The sequence below is a fragment of the Lissotriton vulgaris genome, chromosome 4_1, assembly GCF_964263255.1.
Source record: "Lissotriton vulgaris chromosome 4_1, aLisVul1.2, whole genome shotgun sequence".
Taxonomy (NCBI): Eukaryota; Metazoa; Chordata; class Amphibia; order Caudata; family Salamandridae; genus Lissotriton; species Lissotriton vulgaris.
Genome location: NC_141691.1, coordinates 995,080,512 through 995,102,267, shown reverse-complemented (window position 1 = coordinate 995,102,267; position 21,756 = coordinate 995,080,512). Strand labels below are relative to the sequence as shown.

Below are 21,756 nucleotides of genomic sequence, written 5' to 3'. Positions count from 1 at the left end.
GTGTAAATGTAATTGCAATACACGTTCAAGCAAAACTCTGGAATTGTCTCTAAGGAGGTGTAAAAGATCTCTGTATGTGCTTTTCTAGAGAAGCGAGATCGTTATTGCCTAATAGAAGGGTAAAGCCAGCAGTGTTGCTTTATCAGCGAATCTAAAAATTCTGAGGAGATAAGCGTCGTCTACTCCGGTTATAGAATACTTGTGCGATTGAAAATTCTATCTCTTTAATAGCGAAACAGATTAGTGGAAATGTTTTGTGTAAGTTACTAACTGTTTTTTTGTAAATATCTTGTAAATACGGCTTTCTGAAAAAACCCTGTAAAGGAGGGGTCAGTCTGCACTGCAGAAGCCGGAGCGCTGATGACGTCAAAAGTGTTGCGCTGGGATTGGTCCACATGACCAAGTCAGAGTCGGAGCTGATTGGTTCATCACAGAAAGCAGCAGAAGCTATTGGTTAAGCACTATAGTGACGCATCATGTTCTTACTGGTGCATTAGTGAGAACCGCGCTGTGATAGGTTGGTGTTACGGAATCAGCAACAGAATAGTGCGCAATCTTTTGAGAGAAGGGAAAGTTTTTTTGAAAATGTCATATTATTATTATGACGATGACAAGAAGAAACCTTCATGGTTCAAAAGACTGAAGAATGTGTTTGTAAAAGACAAGGAGGTAGTGACAAGAGAGGGAAAAATACTTCCTTCGCCGAAAACACCTGCTTCTTACATGTTGTCAAAATATGGGTATCATACGTGTGTTTGGTTGGATAATTGGGTACAGTATACCAAGGAAGATGGTGTGTTAGCCTTTCCGGAGGGAGGATCGTTTGATGTAGCAATTTTGAGGAATTTGAGAAACAAAATGATGAAACTTGAACCGAGACCTAGACCAACTCAGTTTGAAGCATTGGTTGAGTGGGAAGATGAGATGCATTAAATGGAAAGTGAGAGGCTGAGCAGGCATCTTAGACCGAGAGGTAGAGGTAGAGATTTGTGGGGAGAGACTCATGAGACTATGATGCGGAGATGGAGAGACAGTAATATGTGCGATGGCATGTATCTGGTCAGAGTAGTAGAAGAATATGAGGGACGAAAAAGTGCAGAGAAAAGAAGGAATATTGATTCAGGGAATCAAGGCTATGGTGATAGTGAATCAGATGATGCTGTACTAGAGGAAATATTAAATAGAACACCGCCACCATACCAACCAAGTCCTTTACGGACTACTCCGAATGCCCTAATGATAGAAGAAAAAGTTAATGAAACACTAGAACAGCCATCAAATTTTAGAGATTGTCCTGAAAAAGTATAAACGAGATATGTCCTGAGTACACCAATAGGAGAAGCTAGAATTACAGGTACACCTGTGCGAAGTAATGATTTACACAGTATTGTTCTGAGTCCAGAAAGACAAAACAATGAGCAGCCAAGTATGTCTGAATACGAACGATCTGCACATGAGTTAGTTCAGAATTTAACTAGAAATATGGAAGCTGTAACTGTTCCAGTAACGATAGGACCTGTGATACCAGTATTTGATGATCAGAAAATAAGAGAACCGAGACTAACAATCCCATTACAACAAAGTTTGCAGAGAGCGAGAGAAAGTACTTATCCAGATTTATCAGAAATAAGACAGAATACAAGTGTAAATCCACCAGAATTAACTTTTAATAAAAATTTGACATGCGCATTCCCGACAGGAGCAGAATCTGACTCTGCAACTCCAGAGAGAAGTACATACAAAATAGATTTAACACAAACGCCTAGAGATCCAACAGATAGAGAATTGAGTGAATGGATTGAAACGCTAAAATTAAAAGAGCAGGAATCAAAAGTGCTGGATGTGGCCAAACTAAAAGTAGATATGGAGGAATTAATAATTGGAACGATTGGGACAGATAGATTAAAGAATTACCAGGATGATGAGCTCATGTTTTTATGTAAAAGTATAACATGGAGAGCTAAAACAATGTATGATCAATTGGAAGAAGTAGCAAGTGAATGTGGAATAGAGTTTGCAAAAATAAAATCATTGCAGAAAACCTATAGAGTGGATTTCGCAGAAAGAGACATTGAGAACATGAATACTGCTGGAAGATTAATTCAGATAAAGGATTTGATTGTGCTTTTGCGAAAATGGGGTGATGTAGGCAAATGGCGAGTCAAATGGGCAAAGAAAAAAGAGGAGAATAGTGATAAATCAACGTTAGCTTTTCCAGTTAGAGAAAAAGAAACAGAGGTAACTGAATTCCCTATGAGAGAAGTTCCTGGAGGAGGATATGTACATGTTCCTTGGAGCAGACAAGATATATTGTCATTTACAAATGATTTCCCCAGATTAAGAGAAAAACCAGTAGAATGGTACCGACAAGTTGACAGATTTGTAAAGGTGTCAAAGGTATTGTGGATTGATTTAGAAGGATTATTTGACATGGTGGTGCCAGCAGATTTGTGGACAGAATGTAAAATATCTGTGGATTGGCCAAGGGAGGAGTATCCTAGGGATCCAAAGACAGGAGCTCCATCACCGGATGTGATGAGAAAGTATGAACAAGTGATAGTGTGGTTGAAAAACAAAATACCTCCAAAAGAGACTGATTGGGTAACGATAGACAGGACCACTCAGGAGCCGAAAGAAACTGTGCATTCTTTTTATGAAAGGTTGTTGTTGGTTTTCAAACAGTATAGTGGTTATGAGGAATTAAGTGAGAAAGATATGAGCCACTTTGTGAATAGATTTATATATGGATTAAGGCCAGAAATTTCAGATATGATTAGACATAACATGATGGATTGGCAATTGAGTTCTGTAGACAAGGTATTGAGACAAGCAAAATATTGTAGTGAAGAGATTGAAGCGAAGCAAAAGAAATTAAAAGAGAAAGCTACGTGGGCACAAGTGAAAGTAGCAGAAAAACAATTGGCGCAGATGGAGAACAAGAATGCAGGGGATCAGAGTGGGTTTAAAGGCAAACCTAAATTGGTGGGAAACATTGATGAAATGAAAAAGAAAACACAATGTTTTAATTGCGGCAAGGTAGGGCATTGGAAACGAGAGTGTAAATGTCCGCCTAGAGTTAAAGGGGAACATACATCATTGAATCCACAGGTGCAGTTTGAGGTAAATCAGCAGCAGTCACAGCAACAGCAGAGAGCAAATCAGCAAAGTCAGGTGCCACAACCGCCACTGCCAAATAGTGGAAATCAGCAGAAGTACAGTGCAGAGACAGGATTCAGCGGGAGTGAGCAGGTAAAAAGACCGCAAAGAGTAAATGCGTGTCCGCAATATTGGTTGCAAGAAGAGAATGGCAGTGAGCCGGATGAAAGTTTCTGACGGTGCCTGAGGGAGGAAGAAGAGTGTATGCTTGGAGCCACTCTTGAGGTAGATCAGTCAGGTCCATTTGTGAGCGGAAAGGTGAATGATGTGGAAATAAATTTTTTAGTGGACACTGATGCTACCCGTTCTACTGTTAGATCAGTGGAAATTCAAAATCTTCCTCTCTTGGGTGAAATGATCCAGGTTATAGGTGTAGCCAACAGACAAATAAATACTCCCTTGACAAAACCAGTTGAAATAGAGATTGGGACATACAAGGATATGCATCGGTTTGTGGTGTGCGACAGTAGTCCTGTTAATCTGTTGGGAAGAGATATATTGTGTAAGATGAACTGTGCCATATATTGTTCAACAGATGGCATAGAATTGCAGACTCCAGATGAAGATAGTTTGTATAAATTGACCATGCTCATGATTGAGGCAGAACAGGATAAATTGTTTCCTGTGTTTGATAAAGAGTAAATTCCTATTGAACTAAAAGAGGCAGTAAAAGAAAGTGTGGGATTTCACTGGAAAGGATATAGGTTTAATGAAAGGGGTTGATCCTGTGAAAGTGGCCATAAAAGAAGGTGCTAGTTATCCGAATACACCACAATACAAAATGACTGCAGAAGTGATTGCAGGAATTACTCCAGTAATTGATAAAATGATTGAGCAGGGAATTTTGGGAGAAATTGAGAGCAATCCATGTAGTTCACCAATTATGGGACTGAAAAAGCCAAACTTAACATTCAGGATTGTGCAGGATTTGAGAAAAATAATAAGATTATTGTTCCATGTTGTACGATTGTTCCGAATCCAGCAGTGATTTTGTATCAGATTCCTCATGATGCAGAGTGGTACACAGTGATAGATCTGTGCAATGCGTTTTTCACTGTTCCATTGCATCCAGAAAGTCAGCCAATTTTTGCATTTCGATTCCAAAATCGTATTTTAGCATGGTGTAGAATTCCACAAGGGTACACTGAAAGTCCATCAATTTTTAATCAGCTATTGAAGAAATCCTTAGAAACTTTGAGCATGCCTGGAGAGTCTGTGTTAGTGCAGTATATTGATGACCTACTGGTCGCATCAAAAACAAAGGATGCCTGTGTAACTGATACAGTGGCATTGTTGAATCATTTGGCTGAAGAGAGACATATAGTGTCTCCGTTGAAATTACAGTTCTGTCAGAAAGAGGTACAATATTAAGGTCACAAGATTGCTAAAGGAATCAGACACGTTACCATTGAAAGAATTAAAGTGATACCAGGAATGCAACCACCAAAAACTCAAAGACAGGTAAGAATGTTCCTGGGAATGGTAGGCTATTGCAGACAGTGGATAAGTGGATTTTCATTAATTGCAAAACCATTGCAGAGACTGACAAAGGCAGATATCAGAGACCCAATTTTTCTGACCAAGACAGAGATGGAAGCATTTGAGCAATTAACAAACAAACTGTGTGAAGCACCAGCATTAGGAATGCCTGATTATGAAAAAGAGTTTGAACTGTACTGCAGTGAGCGGGAAGGATGTGCTCTGTCAGTATTGATCCAAAGACATGGGAGAATGAGAAAACCGATTGCGTATTTCTCAGCTGTTTTGGACCCTGTTGCAAAAGCTTTGCCAGGATGCCTAAAAGCAGTAGCAGCAACAAGGGTAAGTCTGGAACAAAGTGAAGGAATTGTGATGGGATTTCCTGTGAGGGTGTATGTACCTCATTCAGTAGAGATTCTCCTAACTAGAGCAAAAACACAGTACATGACTAACAGCAGATTGACCCATTATGAGAAAGTAATTTTAGGAGCTGAAAATGTGACAATTGCAAGATGTGTGAATATAAACCCATCTACATTGTTACCTGAAACCATTGAAGCAGAAGTGAAAGGTGAGCTTGATCACATGTGTTTGGATGTTTTGGAATACTGTACCAAACCTCGCCCTGATATTAAGGATGAGCCCTTGATTGAATCAGATTTTGTAATGTTTGTGGATGGATCATGTTTAAGAACAGAGAGTGGTGTTCTAAGTGCTGCATATGCTGTTTGTACAGTAGCAGAAGTGTTGGAAGCATCTTGTCTGAAAGGAATTCATTCTGCTCAGGTAGCGGAATTGATTGCTTTGATACGAGCATGTGAGTTGGGAAAAGAGGTGAGAGTAACCATAGTGACAGATAGTCAATATGGTTATGGAGTTGTTCATGATTATGGGCAGCTCTGGTCCCAAAGAGGTTATTTGACCTCTGCAGGAACACCTGTACGGAATGCAGAATTTGTGAAGACATTGATAGATGTGATTCAATTGCCTAAGAAACTGGCTGTGGTGAAATGTTCTGCTCATAAAAAAGGTGATGATTATATAACCCGAGGAAACAACTATGCAGATGCAATTGCCAAGTACTGTGCTAAAAACCAAATTTCAATAAATCGGGGAAAAGCTGAAGAACATGTTCCAAGTCCTTTGATGCTAACCACTGTAGTTGAGACCTGGCAGGAAGTGAAACAGATGCAGGAAGAGGCAGGAACAGAGGAGAAAGATGTCTGGATAAAATCAGGATGTAGACAGAGGGAAGAAGATGAAATTTGGGTTTACAAAGATGAAAGACCAGTAATACCCGATAGCATGATTTCAGATATGGCCCGAATGTACCATGGTCAGGCTCATATTGGAAGAGATGCCATGATCCGTCTTTTTAGACAGACTTGGTATAATCCCAAATTTTGAATGATTGCTGAAAGTTTGTGCCAAAGGTGTTTAGTATGCCAACAATTTAACCCAAACAGAAAAACTGTTGTAAGTCTGGGAACCATAGGACGGGAGGGTGGCCCATTCACAAGAGTTCAGATGGATTTTATTGAGCTACCTCCATGTAACAGACTCAGATATGTTCTTGTGATAATCTGTTTGTTTTCACGATGGATTGAAGCTTTTCCAACACGGAGAAATGATGGAATTACTGTTGCAAAACTGTTCTTACGTGAAATAATACCACGGTTCGGGTTTCCGGTCACAATTGAATTGGACAGAGGCCCGCATTTCCAGAATGAACTTCTGCAGATGATCTGCGAAGCTCTGGATATTCGCCAGAAGCTGCATTGTGCATATAGACCTGAGGCTTCAGGGGTAGTTGAGCAAGTGAATGGAACAGTGAAGAATAGAATTGTAAAAATGTGTTTGGCAACAGGAATGAAATGGCCAGACGCATTGCCACTTGTCTTAATGACATTGAGGAGCATACCTGACAGAAAAACTGGATTAGGCCCTCACGAAATCTTGATGGGGAGGGTGATGAGACAGGCTTATGTACCAGTTAATAAGCTATTAGCCATTAATGATGACATCATACTGGATTACTGCAAGAATCTGTCTGATGTTGTAACTTCTGTGCTCCACCAGGTGGGAACTGAAGCAAATTCCAAAGAGAAAAATCCAGCTCATGATTTAGTCCCTGGGGACTGGGTAAGAGTGAAAGTTCACTGTAGGAGGAATTGTTTGGTACCAAGGTGGCAAAGACCACGTCAAGTTATCTCGGTCAGTACTACTGCAGTCAAGTGTGCTGGACTGAAGAGGTGGGTTCATGCGAGTCACACAATCCGTGTGCCAGAACCTGAATACCCATACGACGGTGAAAGTACAACTTACTCAGATTCTGAAGGTAAACCCGATAAGGATCCAGATACTGAAGATAGACAAGAACGTCGATATCTGGAAGTATCAGAAGCCAGTTCTGCGTCTGGAGGTGAAGGTAACAGGGAGATTGTTGAAATGCCAGATTCAGAAGATCAACTTGAAGATCGAGAATCGGTAGAAGCAAGCACCAGTAAAGACACAACAGAAAGTGAAAAGAAAGTTGCTGAAGAGGGGAAAACTGAACCGCAAACTGAAGACTCTGGAAGCAGGAACGAAAATCCTGAAACGGGGGAAGAGGAAGTAACTCATGATGAAAATGAGATTCCAAGTACCAGTTATGAAGGTGTTCCTAACAGAGTAACAGTAGAGAAAACTAAACCTAATGAAGACCAAGACATTGTGAAAATCATAATTAATGATACAGTAGAAGAAACTGAAAGTGAAACTGATGAAAGTGCAGACAAGTCTCCATTAAGAAAAAGCACAAGAAAAAGAGCTTGGAGAGTGGAGCATAATATAACAGAGCCGAAGACTAAGAAAATCTGCAAAGAAGACAACTGGCCTAAAGGAGTTGGAGGATTGAAATTCAAAATAGTGAATACAGCAAAAGAGCAAGGAGATCAAGTAAACGAGATTACCAGTCAAAAAGAAACACTGGGAAAGAAAATAGAGACTATTCAAAGGCCAAAAAGAGTGAGACGTCCAAATCAGAAGTACAAATCACCTGAATGGACATACATTGTCCTGCCACCAATTGTTGAAGTAAATAGTAGTCAAGAAAATCTGTACGACCCAAAGCCAATTGGGAAAAGTGAGTAAAAAGTTTGATTAAGAAATGAAATTTTAGGTGCTCAAAGTATATGATATTAAAGTAAAAAGCCTGAAGTCCTGTGAGACGGATTTGTAATTATAGAAAGGGTCAGAGTTGACACAAGGTCGAAGAAAACTTGTTAGAAAACTTAAATATAACTTAGTTTAGAATAGAACTGACACAAGGTCGAAGAAAATTTGTTAGAGTGCTGAGTAGTGTGAAACTTGTAGGTGACATAAGGTCGAAGAAATGTTGTTAGGGAGAATGACAATAAATAACCACGGTACGAAATGTTCTATTTTTAAAAATGGTGTAGGTGTTTTACTATTTGTATGAGTTTGTTAGTAGTAATATGGACAATATTAGCTATTGTGATTCCTTTTCAACTAATTTGACAACATTAAAACTGAATGCAAGCTCAAGTAAGCAAGTTGAGAAAGGAAAGGTACCTGAGACTCATGTATACAATCCAGAATTGCATCAAGCTAGATCTATTAGTGATGATAGTAAAACAGTTTTTCGAAATTACTGCTTGAATCTATTAAAACTATGAATGTAGATGACTGCTATGTGTGCGTAAAATTACCAGCGTCAGTGTCAGAAGGGGTGACCTATCACCACCTTCCTCTTACATATGGAGTAACTTGTAGTGTAATTGCAAGCTTGTTTTATAAAACTGGAAAGCTGGAATATCAACATTCCAATGTGGATGAAATATTTGCAAAATTAAAGATTGACAATAAATTGAATAAGGGAAAGCATGCAGAGGTGATGGGAGAATATTTCCTAGAAGTAGATGAATTAACACATGAATATGCTTTTGCTCATAATTTGACATGTAAAATGAGAGTTGAAGAGAAAACTTTTTTAGGCATGGTTGAGGAAAGAAGAATTGCCTATAAACGAAAAGAGAAAATGGAACATGAAAAAACAAAATAGTATATGTTTGATGATGAGAATATTGAGGATAAAAATGTGAATGTAGCAATAAATATAGATGTGCCAATGATGGGAACATTTTGTATCAGAAGAGATAACACCATGTATGACCATTCTTTTGTGGGTGCAAGTCAATGTGAAGATACTTATAGAATTTTAGGGGGTTGGGGATTTAAAGGAGGAAATGATCCTATTTTTCCTGGAATTTATTTTATTTGTGGGAACAGAGCCTATTATAGGTGACCTAACCACTGGTATGGGACATGTTATGTGGGTTTGGTCTTTCCTAAAATTTTTCATGTAGATAGAGGTACTAATGGAAAGCATGAGATAGGTAAAGTTCTAAGTCTAAAAAGAAGAGAAACTGTGTTAGATATAATATGTGATGTGCTTGGAGCACTGATACCAGCAGTGGGAATTTCGTTCAATGCAAATAGAATTAAAAAATTGTCCACAATTGTTGATCGATTATCAACAGACACTGCAGGAGGATTCCTGATGGTGAATACTGAAATGATTGCTATGAGAACTATGGTTTTGCAAAATAGACTTGCTCTTGTTATATTATTTTAGCAAAAGAGGGAGGAGTCTGTGGGATTTTGAAAGTGCAACACTGTTGTACATATATCCCAGATACAAGTCAGAATATTGAAAAATATATTATAAACATTACAGATTTGCATGGAGAAATTGAACCACTGGAGGTTGAGGGTGTCCTCGAAAAGCTGGGTAAAAGTTTAACAGCAATTAAAAATTGGTTTCAAGAGATAGGTAGTTCAATTATAGGTAAAATACTAATTCCAATAACAGTCATAGTAATAGTGATTTTTATGATAAGATTATTCTGTATATATAAAGGTAGACAAGATTTTAGAAGGTCAATAAAGAAAAGAAATGAAGCACAGCAGGCAAGAATGAGAGAAAGGAATGAAATAGAAATGGAAGAAATAAAGGAAACGTTTTTCAAAGATTTAAAAGAGAAAGAGACAAAAGTATAGATGATATTAACAAGAAAGGGAACTGAAACATGTTCAAGTAAATTTTACAAAATTATGGGAGGTATTTGGTGATAAAATCACCAGATGAGGGAATTGATGGAGCGAGGTGGCAAAAACAACATTTTGTGTACCCCTCATGAAATCAATGTCCCATAACTATAATGTTTACTAATTGCAAGTTTTGTGAAAATAACCAACTATAGAATAAGATGCACCCATAATTTTTATTTTTGTTTTAAATTACACACGGGAAATACTAATTCTGCTTATATGTTGCAATAATACTAGCTAATATGTATTGTTGTTGTATTGTAGACTAATGCATAGCTTTGATATAAACAAAATGCTATTTAAATGTGCTTTTGTATATGTTTTGTGAAAAGAGAGGGTCGATTGTGTAAGTATAAAATGCATTTGTGTGGCATATTGCTAGGTAACAACTAATGGGAAACATTAACAGGGGGGGAGGTAAACAGAATGGTTTTCATTATTAAAATTAACATGGATTTCTGTTTGTTTCTATGATAGTTCCGAATGTGGCCTGTGAGGCCTAGTGAGAAAATGACCGCTCTGAGCTACTGCGAGTGGGTATTGGTCTGCGCAGGCGCGCCAAAGATTTCTGCCAGCACAAGTGAGCTGACTGTGCTTGAGGGAGAAGTTCAAGGTTTCAGTACCTGGAACCTAGGATGGGTGCCAAGCATGAATAAGAGCATATCCAAGCCATGGGAAAGAAGGGCAATGTTGCCTAAATGCAATGTGCCTAGGCCACGGACTGCTTAAACAATGGACGTTTATTAAATTAGCTGAATCATGTGAATAACAAATGCTGTAATGGTGAGGAAGTGCACATCCACCCAAATTTATCCAATCAGAACACAAGATGGTGATGTTAGTTACTTTTCTAGATAGATTAAGTTGAGAATTAGGGTATAAAACCCCCTGGACTTGTAAGGTTGGGGTCGCTTTTTTCATTTCTATCGGAGATGCTACCCGTTTGCTGACCGATTCCTGGATGTAAGAACTCTTATTATTTTCTTATTTGTTTGCTTTGCAGGACTGTTAGAATAAGATTAGGGTGTTAGTCAGGGATGTTAGGAGAGACTGAATTTGGAACTATCTGTTCTTTGCTAAAACTTTACTGAATTCTATAATAAAGCGATTTTCTGAGCTCTTAATAAAATGATCATGTTTTTGAAATAAAGTTTAAGAATTATTGAATAAAGAATAAATAAATGCATAATATCAGACACACTAAAAGTTTGTTTTGAATAAAAATTAGATAAATGAAGAATTAAAAGCTGGTCTTTTTTTCTTCCTACGCCTAATTTTCGTTCTAGCAGATCCATTGCCATTATGGTGGTGTGTCTGAATATATGTGTTTAATATGAAACCATGGTAAACTGTTTTGAACTTTTAGTGTAAATATTAAATAGGTTTTAGACTCTCCACCAAATGTTACAGAATTTCTCCATTGCGATTCACCAGAAGCCTTGAAGCCAAGTATAAGTGAACAGGGTAAATGCTCAGTGTTATGGGCCCCGCTGATGCATGTTTTGAGTGTTTAAAGGTTTCAGGGGAATGGTGAGTGATGATTAGAAATAATTTATGGAGCCGCGCTGTAGCCCTGACACAGTGCAACACCAAGGGCTATGACCCTCAGTCTTCACAGCCCCATCAGGTAAGGTAGTCAACATTTCTGCTCACAGAAAGCATGCCAGATCGGCACAACGGTCCCAATGGGCTAGAATCACACACCACGTTCCTGGGATCCACTTGTCAGGAACCCACTGAACCTTGCTGCCCCCAGGCAAACTCTGTGTCCTCACAGAATCCTCTGATCTTGTGTCAGGCATATGCTGGTGCTCCCAGCAAGTGTTCTTGATTCTTCTGGGTGATGTCCCCTTACCCAGCATGGGAGATTGGAACACCCTCAGTCTCTAGTCTTGAAAACAACAGTCATGTTGAAGTTCTACACCCTGACATGCAGCTCAATTTGACAATCTGGGAGTCACAAGAACCCCTTTTTATAATCATTTTCCATACACATATGTGATTTAGTCTTAATCTTTGAAATTCATGTTATGAGTGTTGGCCACTTCAAATTACACACTCATGTCATCTTTCCTTCAGAGAGCAGTTTATCACAGCAAGAGTGTCTCCAAACTTGATAGTGCCACAACAAAGGCCATGGGAGGGTATTGAGGTTCACACCTAGATGTCAGCCTCACTAATGTATGCACAACAAAATAGTACAAAAGGGTTCTAGCCCTATTCTGTATAATTCAGCCCCATCTGCTTCCCAAGATGTGCCCATGCCCCTTTGACCAGTAACCTCTTGTAGAATCACAGAGCCCCTTGAAGTGCACAAAGGGCATGGCTCTCCCTTCCTTCAGAGTGTGTCCCACCCAGCTCCCAGGAATGAAGAAATCAACAAATCTGTCTGAGGAGTCTCCTCTACCTTCACGGTTGATTAAGCTTTCAGGTTTTTGTTTCTATGATATGCTTAGAGAGGTTTCTCCAATTTATTGATGTTATCTGAGTCACAATTCAGAATATACCTGTTTGTATTAGTAATGTGCTTCACTTTGGCATTAAATGTGGAGTGTATAGTTACACACACTAGCTGTTTTTGTTCTGGTTGTTTCTCTGTTCTAAGGAGATAGTCCCTATAATAAAATCTTGCCCCTTTGTAGGACTCTCCTATAGGTTAATGGGGATAGCCTCTTTCTAGAAACTTTGTTGTCATGACTGCAGCCTGTCTATCAAAATCAAATAGATTCGTGCAATTCCATCTCACTCTTAAAAATTGTGAGAATGGAATGCTTTGTTTTTGGCTGCGTGGGTGGAAGCTTTTAAAATGTAGCAAGGTGTTCCCTGCAGTTGGTTTTACATGTAGAACAACTTCCAATTGTTCTGATCGATTCATGATTATGATGTCTAGAAATTCAACCTGAACGGTATTACTGTCAGCAGTGAAGTTCAAATTGGGGTCAGTTAGGTTCAACCATTGTATGAATTCTGGTTGAGTGTCTTCCCCACCGTTCCAGATAAAAAAGATGTCATCAATGTATCTGGACCAGTGGGTGACAGATTCATAAAACGGGGCAACCTCATTTTGAATTAATTTGGATTACCACAATGCTATGTAGAGGTTAGCTATGAAAGGTGCCACCTTCTCAGTTAGGATTATTTGTAGGCATTCTGTGATAAATGGTTCTGAACAAGGTACTTTAAAGGCATCTATAAACCATTTTGTAGCATCTATAGCTTCCTGTTGGGGGATATTACTGTACAGTGACTCAATATCCAGAGTCACTAATACATTGCTGTTACAGTTGAATGACAGATGTTCTACTTTATTTATCATATCCCTAGTGTCTGGTACATATGACTTGATTAATGGGATATAAGGTCTTAAATGGTTATCTACAAATTTAGACAGTGGTTCTACACTGTCCCAATAGTTGAAACTATCGGTCTGTAGGGAGGATTTGCAATATTTTTATGGATGTTTTGCACCCCATAGATGCATGCAGTTTTGCCTTTCGAGTAGTTCAAATTGTCTTATTCTTCAGTTGTAATAAATCCTTCAGTGAGAGCAAAATTTGTCAGGGTCAATATATGTTAGAATAGAATTGGTTATCTTGCAGCATATCTAACTTTCTTTTCTCGTAGTCCTCTGTCTTTAGGACTACAATACCGCCTCCTTTATCACAGCATTTTATTGTTAGGGACTTGTTTTGTGTAATGCTTTTCATAGCAAAAAATTCTTCCTTATTTAGGTTATGTAAGGGTTTAGGAATAAATCTAAGATTTTGCTCTAATTGTTTAAGAACTACATGTTCGAAGGTGGATACTTCTGGTCCTAGTTGTTCTAGTGTGGGAGTAAACATAGAAGGTAAGGCTAAACTGTTTATTGCAGAACTACTGCTCTGCTTTTTCATAGGAATCAAAAAATAATTTTTAATCTTATTTTCCGAAAGAAAGAAAGTATGTCCTAAGAAAGTTCGAATTTATTAACAAAAGAGTCAGGTACATATGATAAGCCTTTAGATAGAAGATCTATGCTAGAAGTATCTAATTGTTGGGCTGACAGATTGGAAATGGGAATTACATTCCACGTTTCCAACATTGTTGGGTCCTCGTTTCTAATAGATATTGGGGATCTGGTTGGTAAATATGTCCCTGGTAATTCCCTCTGGGTTGGGGTTGTGGTTGGAACCTGACTCTCTTTCTGCCTCTGCGTGTCCCTTGATGGCCTAAAAAAGACTGGTGAGTGTTTTTAGGGTTAAAAGAGCCATATGCCTTATTTAATTCATACTGGTGAGAGGGCCCTTCGCTTTCTGAATCAGAAGTATTCGAGAAAGTTGTCACTTTTTGTTGTCTAGAGGTTTGTCCATTCGTAAAATGATTTTGCTTATAGAAGTTTTTATTAAGGTATGGGTATGTTCTTTCTAATGTACAATACCTTTTATCCTTAATCAGTTTATCTAGTTTCCTCCTATTTAAGTATTCAGCAAATGAGGCCAATTCTCTATTTGATTCTTCTAATTCTTTTCTGGCTTCTTCTACACTATTATTCTTTTTGATTTTATCTTCTAACTCATGTAGTTCTATTTTAAGGGCTGCTGCTAGTTCTTTGGCCATTTCGATAATGAATATCATTAGATCTTTCTAGCACCGATTTGCAATCATGCTCCATTTCTCTACAAATTCTTTATATTGCACAAATAGTCCCGGGATATTACGTACCCGTAGGCCTTGGGGTATGATGTCGGCTTTCAAATATTCCAGCATAAATTCCCCATGTTCCTCCATTTTTTTGAGTTTCTTCTTTAGGTCTAATAAATTGTTGATCTCATCATTATTTTGGATATTAGATTTGGAACTATTGCCAAACGAATTGCTAGTCCCTACATGTATAGCAAGTCCCTCGTCTGAGAACCCAAATGTTTTTAACTGGGCCATAGTGCTTGGAAGGGAGGAAAGGTAGTTATAGATTAAGAAAAAAGGTGGACGAGAAGCAAGAAAGGGAATCTGAACAATAAATTCTTACAAATATATGAATTAAAAAAATGAAGGCATACAGAAATATAACATGCAATTCTTTGGTTAATAAGAGACTTTGATCTATCTCTTTTGCTATGGTAATAATACAGAGAACAGTCCCACACAGACAGGCTGTGGGTAAATGTATGTGAGCAACAAGGACCCCATAGTAGATTAGAAATAGAATTTCTAGGACAGGGCAAAACACAATGAACAATAACTTCCTAGACAATTGTTAAAAATAACGAACATATGATACATTTTGTGTCTAGTCAGTGTAACCCTGAGGAACCACAACAACTAATTTCTAAAATGCATGGAGTATTTATCTTTTATTCAATTTTTATTCATGAATTACACAAAATATAAAAACACTAATATTCCATACAGACATACAATAAAATCTTTACAATTCACATTAAATAATATCAATAAAAGAGTGCCATTAAAAAGAAAGGCAATTCTGTGGCAAAATTTTTTACTTTTCGACACTCGTTTCGGCACAAAGTACGCCTTCGTCAGGAAAAAAGCCGCAAATCCTGAAATGAATAAAAAACATTTCTAAGCCAAAGTTAACATATAACATTCTTTAGATTTTATTTAAATTTAATTTTGTGTTACATTGGTCTGATTGACACATGCAAAGCTATACCTTAGAAAAATCATTAGGTATACCTTCATTATTTCTATATAAATTAGAGATGTACAGATTACAGACATCATCATTTTGGTATTTTTCTAGAAAGAGAAAAAAAGTAAAATGCTGAATACATTTATGAAATGTACCAATACCTATTGTGGGTGATAACAAAGAAGAATAGGGAGACAGATTCCAAGCAACCCAGTGTGATCTCTATTATACCCAAAGTGGTGAGTGATAATCTCAAAAAGAGAGCAAGGACTCTTACTTTATATGTTATGGCTATGGATGAATGCCAGAATTTGATAAAAGACGTTCACAGATGGCAAGGACATATTAATACATAACAACAGGGAGATGGTGTTTATATTAATAATGGCAGGGTTACAAATTTAATAAGCCCAATTTTAATGTATAGAATATATACCTTGTCTCTTATATTTTATAGATCACCCATGATATGGGGGTATCTGTCAGTGCTGGAAATCAGTTAGGGCTCCTTAGAGGATATTGTCATACCTTCCCGTTACAAAAGAGAAAATATAATAGCAGAAATTATGCATGTTATATTACGTCTTTTATTTATTTTAAACAAATGTATAATCTGGTTTGATCTCCAGTTGCCCTTTATTACCTACATTTAAGAAATAGGGCACGTATTCAAGGTTGCAGTATATATGTCTTGCATAGATGGCGGACATACATCCAACGTGTTGTTTCCAGAAAAACAGAAACACAATATAGCCTGTGAGGTCAATTCTCATTATTAGGTATAGTACAAGTTATTCACAATTGATTTAAGTCTTTTATTATGGTTGAACATTTATAAGAGTATTTATAATGGTACTATTAGCCTACGCTGATTTGAATTAGTCTTATAAATGCGTTCATCATGTTCTAATCAAACGCAAACATGGGTCTCACTAATAACAGCCAGCTTAATCATGCACATCTGTAAAAGTTAAATGTGACTATATTAGAATTTAAACATAGTCGTTTCTTATCTTGTCCATGGGGGGACATATAAATATTCTAGCTGCGACAGAATGCTATACTGTAAATTTATACATACGTTCATAATTTTCTAACCAAACTCAAAACATGTGTGTCACTAACTGCAGCCGGCTGATTCATACATATTTAATCAAAACAAATATACCTATATTTAAAGTGGAGCACAGCCGTTTCCTGTCTAGTCCACAGCGGGACATATACATTTTCCTGCTAGAATTAGATGCTACACTTGCCCATAATGTTTATATTTTAAAGGAAACAATTAACAATAGTAGCCTAGAACTTTCTTATGCTGCAACAATGTAACAGGAAGTTTTGTGATACATTTTACGTTAATAGCTTAAACTAACAGTGCTATTTTTGTGCTTACCTCAATAAAAGTATTTATTTTTATATCGTACCCTCTTCTTATTTTACCAGCGTGCTGCCTATTGATGGGCGATGGTTGGATATGATCGTGGCATTTTGCTTCGCTTTATATATATGCGGTCAGCCATTACTGGATTTTGCAGTATTATTGTCACGCGATTACAACGTTAGTACACTACGTGAAACGCTACTCACACAGCGTATTACGTGAATTTCAGGTCACAGCTAGTGAACATTGCTTAATAATGTTATTATGTTATCATATGTATTAGCATTATTCATGGCCTGTATTTTATAGTGTTTATTTGTAAATATTATTAAATGCACCTATGGCAAATTCCAAATCAATAACTGTTAGCCAAATCATTAAACTGGTAAACCGTGAAAGGCTGTTTATTTAGTTTTCCTTTCCATCATTTTAATTTCTATAATAAACCGATTCTGAATCAATGATTACTAACCAGAAAATTAAAATAAATAAAACAGGAAAGGCTATTTGTTTAGTTTTTGTTTCTATTATTTTAATTTCTATACCGACAACCATATGTTGTGTACATGTGAGGAAATATAAATTTTATGGTCAAGAAAATGTTCCCTAACGTGTACCCCACCGTCTCCATGTACAAGCTTAAAGTGCATGTAACTTCCCTCCTGTGCCAGCTATGAAGACGCAAATACATTTGCGTCCAACGTTAACATGTCCTCTTTCAGATCCACCCTAAATGGGTTGAATATTCCGTTCCTAAGTATGCCTTCCCAACGTCTTTTTGTGGTGTACTTTACACGTTTTTCAGCTCTGGCGAAGTAGGCCCTGAATTCTGCCATCGAGCCTTTTTCTGCCTTCTGCCTCTGAATGCCTCAGCCTGGGCCTGCCTCTGTACCCGTGACCTCTGCCTTACTCCCTGCGCGGCTAACTGCGCTTAGCTCAGCCTGTTGCCTGCCAAGACTGTATTCAACCTTCGAATTATCTGCTCCGCTCCTCAAAAATACATTCCTGCCTACTAGTTCAAGTAAACATCCTTCCAGCTGCAGAGCAAAGGGCCCGGCCTCACTGTCTCTGTGCAAGTAATTCATAGCTCCTGTTACCATGGAAGGCCCATGCCCCCTCGCATCTCATGCAGACACGTAGACGCTTATACACGCACTCACAGTCAGTATAGAATAGCCTCTGCCCAAGAGACCTTTCCCTCTAGATAATATGGTTCCCAAACATTAGATATCAGATATGATATAGGAACGAGTTGATCTGACATGCCAGACTTCTGTCTCTTTCCTCTAGTGTAAATGTCAAGTCCCCTGCACCCTCCAGCTCCACGTCAATCACACGTCATGCAGCTGCGCGCGCATCCAAATCTTAGATTACTGCTGACATTGCAAGAAACTGCTATGTACCCACCCACTTGTGACACTTTCATGTGACGTCTCTAGCACACACCTCTATGTTCACGCCTAGTTCACGCCTTCTGATTACGTATTGTTAACACGTGTGTGCTTTTATCTTGTTTCTCTCAGCTGTTACGCCTACTGTATTGGTTTTCATTATATGATTTAAGTATAAAAGTTATGTCTTGTCAATAAAGTATGCTCTATCCCTTCCTGAACCCCAGTGGTGTCAGGAACCCGATATCCGGTTCAAGAACCATTCCTTTTTAAGGAATAAAACCCCTAAGAACTCTAACACCACGGACTCTGCGTCTTTCTTTCCGATTGAGTTATTTTGTTTTTAGTACTTACCTGCATAGAAATTAGGACGGTAATTAAATATTTACCACATTATTTTGGCGCCCGAATAGGGACCCCTCCCCCACCTTACGCGCCGGTTGGTGCGTTGCAACCTTTGCCCCCTGCCATAAGTCAAGACGGACAATTACGCGTACCCGCAGGATTTCCTGTATCTCCCTCAGGCCTACGGAGGTGACGGAGACTGCGATCAGCACCCAGACGAGGCGGTGAGGAGTGCGGAGGATCCCGACCAGAGCCTAGCCGAAAGAAGCAAGGTCCGAGGTGTCAAGAGGCCCACCAGTTCCGAAGTATCCACGTGTCGAGTCGAGTCGAGTCCAGTCCGGTCCAGTCCAGTCGAGTTTTCCGTGCTTCCCGGTGAGTACCATTGCTGGGGACGCATCTAGACGGGTGCATCATTATGTATCCGGTAAAGACGGGTTTGGGTACACAAACACGGTCTGCACTGTTTTAGACAGTGTATCTGTACTGTTTAGCAGTACATCAGGCATTCAAGTTCTTGCACTGTTCTCGACAGTGTATCTGTGCGGTTTAGCAGTACATCTAGTGTCAAGGGTAGTCATATGTGTTCAAAATGTTCTCATGTGATTAATGTCGTGGTATGAGTGATTGTTTGATGTACATTACTGTGTTTTTGTGTAACTAGCTGTGTTCAGAGTAAGTAACAAGTATCGAGTATCCAGTACTAAGTAACAAGATGCCGTTTTTCAATAAATTAAGACAGATAGGAACTAGGAAAGGGATACTAGAGGAAGAAATTCCTATCCCCCCTAGAGACACTCCTGGAAGTTTTATGTACCATAAGCATGGCCTAGATGCCATACTGTATCTAGATTTATGGGCCGATTATACCAAGCACCTAGAGGAGAGACACAGATGGCCCGTTACAGGAACATGGGATGCCGAGTGCATCATGAAAGTAGAAGAAGCGCTATGGAAAAAGAAAGCCAGACAATCTCAGAAAGATGCCATAGAGTTGTGGTGTAAAGAATCACATAAACGTGCCGAAAAAGCACTCCGAAAAGAAGACAAACATAAAGAAGAGTCGGATAAAGTCCGAGAAAACGAATTAGTTAATGAAGGGATCCGAGTAAAAGCAGAACAAGTAGACCGCATGCGAAACAATCTTGTGAATGGCATGTACTTTGTGGCCGAGGGTTTGCCTGAAGCCACTTCAGAAATACCGAAAGATCTGCCGCCGCCATTGGTTCCGACTAAAGTAAGTCACAGGACCACCAAAGACATATTCCTTGCTTCCTATCTAGACGATGTAGCTCCCGCTTACACCAACCCACGTGCCAACGTACCGCCTACTGACGGTGACGGAGGTGGCAACCCGCTCCGAGACAATGTCCAGCCATTGCCGCAACAAAGTTCACCCGTTCGACAGCCTGCCCCACCTGCTCCTCCACCTCCACCACTTCCCACATCTAAGATTAATATACCAAATCCGATTGCGCCTGATCCTAATAAGAGACAAGTTCAGGTACAGATACCGATTCCACAGACATACAATTTTCAAGCCTCCGCTACAGGAGGTGCGACAGGAGGTCTCCAGACCCCGCCACCAACACACAGATTGAACATTAGGGACCTAATGAAGCAACGTACACCGCAAACACCAAGATTAGACATGCTTAAAGAACCCCTTCCAATTTGCAGATACGATCCAGTACCCGGTAAAGACGATAGAATGTTGTTAGCATCCCTACGTTTACGAAAAGTTACAGATTACCTAGTGTTATTTCCAGGAATGACTGAACACCTAGATAGAATATATCATTTTATCCAGACTGGGGAAAATCCTGAAAGTATTAAGGAGGCCCTGGCTCACCAGAAAGTTGACACTCAAGGTTGTATATTACGTTTCTTCATAAATTGCTTAATAAGAGAACGAGACAGGCCTGGAGTAGACCAGGAAGAGATGGAAGCACTAAACAGGTGGGGTCAAAATATAGCCGACGGAAACCATGATAAACTAAATTGTATAGCAAGTATGTACAAGAAAATCAGAAAAGCAGTAATAGAAATACACGAAAAAGAAAAAGAAAAAGAAAGTGACAGGAATGACTCCTCTGAGGAGGACGGACCTGAAGAACATGACACGGCTAAAGAAATGATAGCATATGTAGGTAAGGGAAATTACCTTAGGAAAGGCATTCGTCCAGAAAGCAAGAGAGTTTTTCTCTCTGGTATATCAAAACCGAGTTCGCCTGAATATCTGTTTCAAGGTACCGATAAAAGTCTTCAAGAACGAATGGGGTATCATGTACTCAATTCTATGGATGAACAAGAACTAGCCCGGTCAGCAGTACTATGGGCTGACAATCCTAGTACATACAATGATGATACAGTAGCACAGACATTTCAGAACCTTTCCCCAGACGAGCAGAAATTAGCTGGTGTATACATGATTCAGCATCTCATCACGTTATATAGACAACAACATTCTGATCCAGGTCCCTTACCTGATACATTAGAAGCACTACTTATGAATAGATGGAGAGGCCTAAGTACCAAGTTAATTCAAATAATTCTAGAACAACGCCGCAGATATAACACTTTCTTAGGCCCACAATATGTTTCAGCTCCGCCCCCAGAAAGAAAAATGTTTCATTTTGACAGGCAGAATCCCTTACGAGAAGTGCACCCAGTTATGAATGCCAATCACGCCTTGGAACGTGTGTTTGTGTACACACCTTTAACAAAGTTAGAATTGTTAGAAATGAAGAAACTAGTACCCTGTCATGATAAAGACCCTGCAGGTTTTCACCGAGAACTTAAAGACATGTTACTCATGGGAGATTACACGTATACGGATATTATGAAATTGTTAAAAGTACTGCTGCCCACCGGCATTTACGAGAAACTCAAGGAAAAAGAATGGGAGGTGGGAGATAAAAAGATTATTTGGACTGAAATAGAAGACGAGGAAAAAGGTCGTACTCCAGGGCTAGGCCTTGGGGACAAAGCTAAAGCATTACCAGGTTTAATAGTACAGGTTTTGCCAAGATTATTGACAACTAAAAAGGAAGACTGGGACGCAATCTCAGCCTGTAAACAGAAACACGATGAAGATACTAGTGATTTCTATTCAAGATTCGAGAAATGTTTCATTATTAATAGTGGCCTGAAACCAGGTAGCGAGTCATACCCACATCTTTTTGTAACAAAATTAGTTGAGAATTCCCTGACACAAGTTAAGAATCGTGTATATAAGGTTGAAAGTACATGGCAAGCAAATACGC

General features: G+C 38.8%; 1 protein-coding gene across 1 annotated transcript; it reads left to right on the top strand.

Moving 5' to 3' along the window:
* The first annotated feature begins 1,482 nt into the window (after positions 1-1,482).
* On the top strand, positions 1,483-10,759 carry LOC147722797 (uncharacterized). The gene is made up of 4 exons (XM_086967386.1): positions 1,483-2,461; positions 6,866-7,193; positions 7,305-7,572; positions 10,751-10,759. The coding sequence occupies exons 1-4, from the start codon at positions 1,483-1,485 to the stop codon at positions 10,757-10,759; spliced, it is 1,584 nt and encodes a 527-aa protein (XP_086823512.1).
* Positions 10,760-21,756: the final 10,997 nt, after the last annotated feature.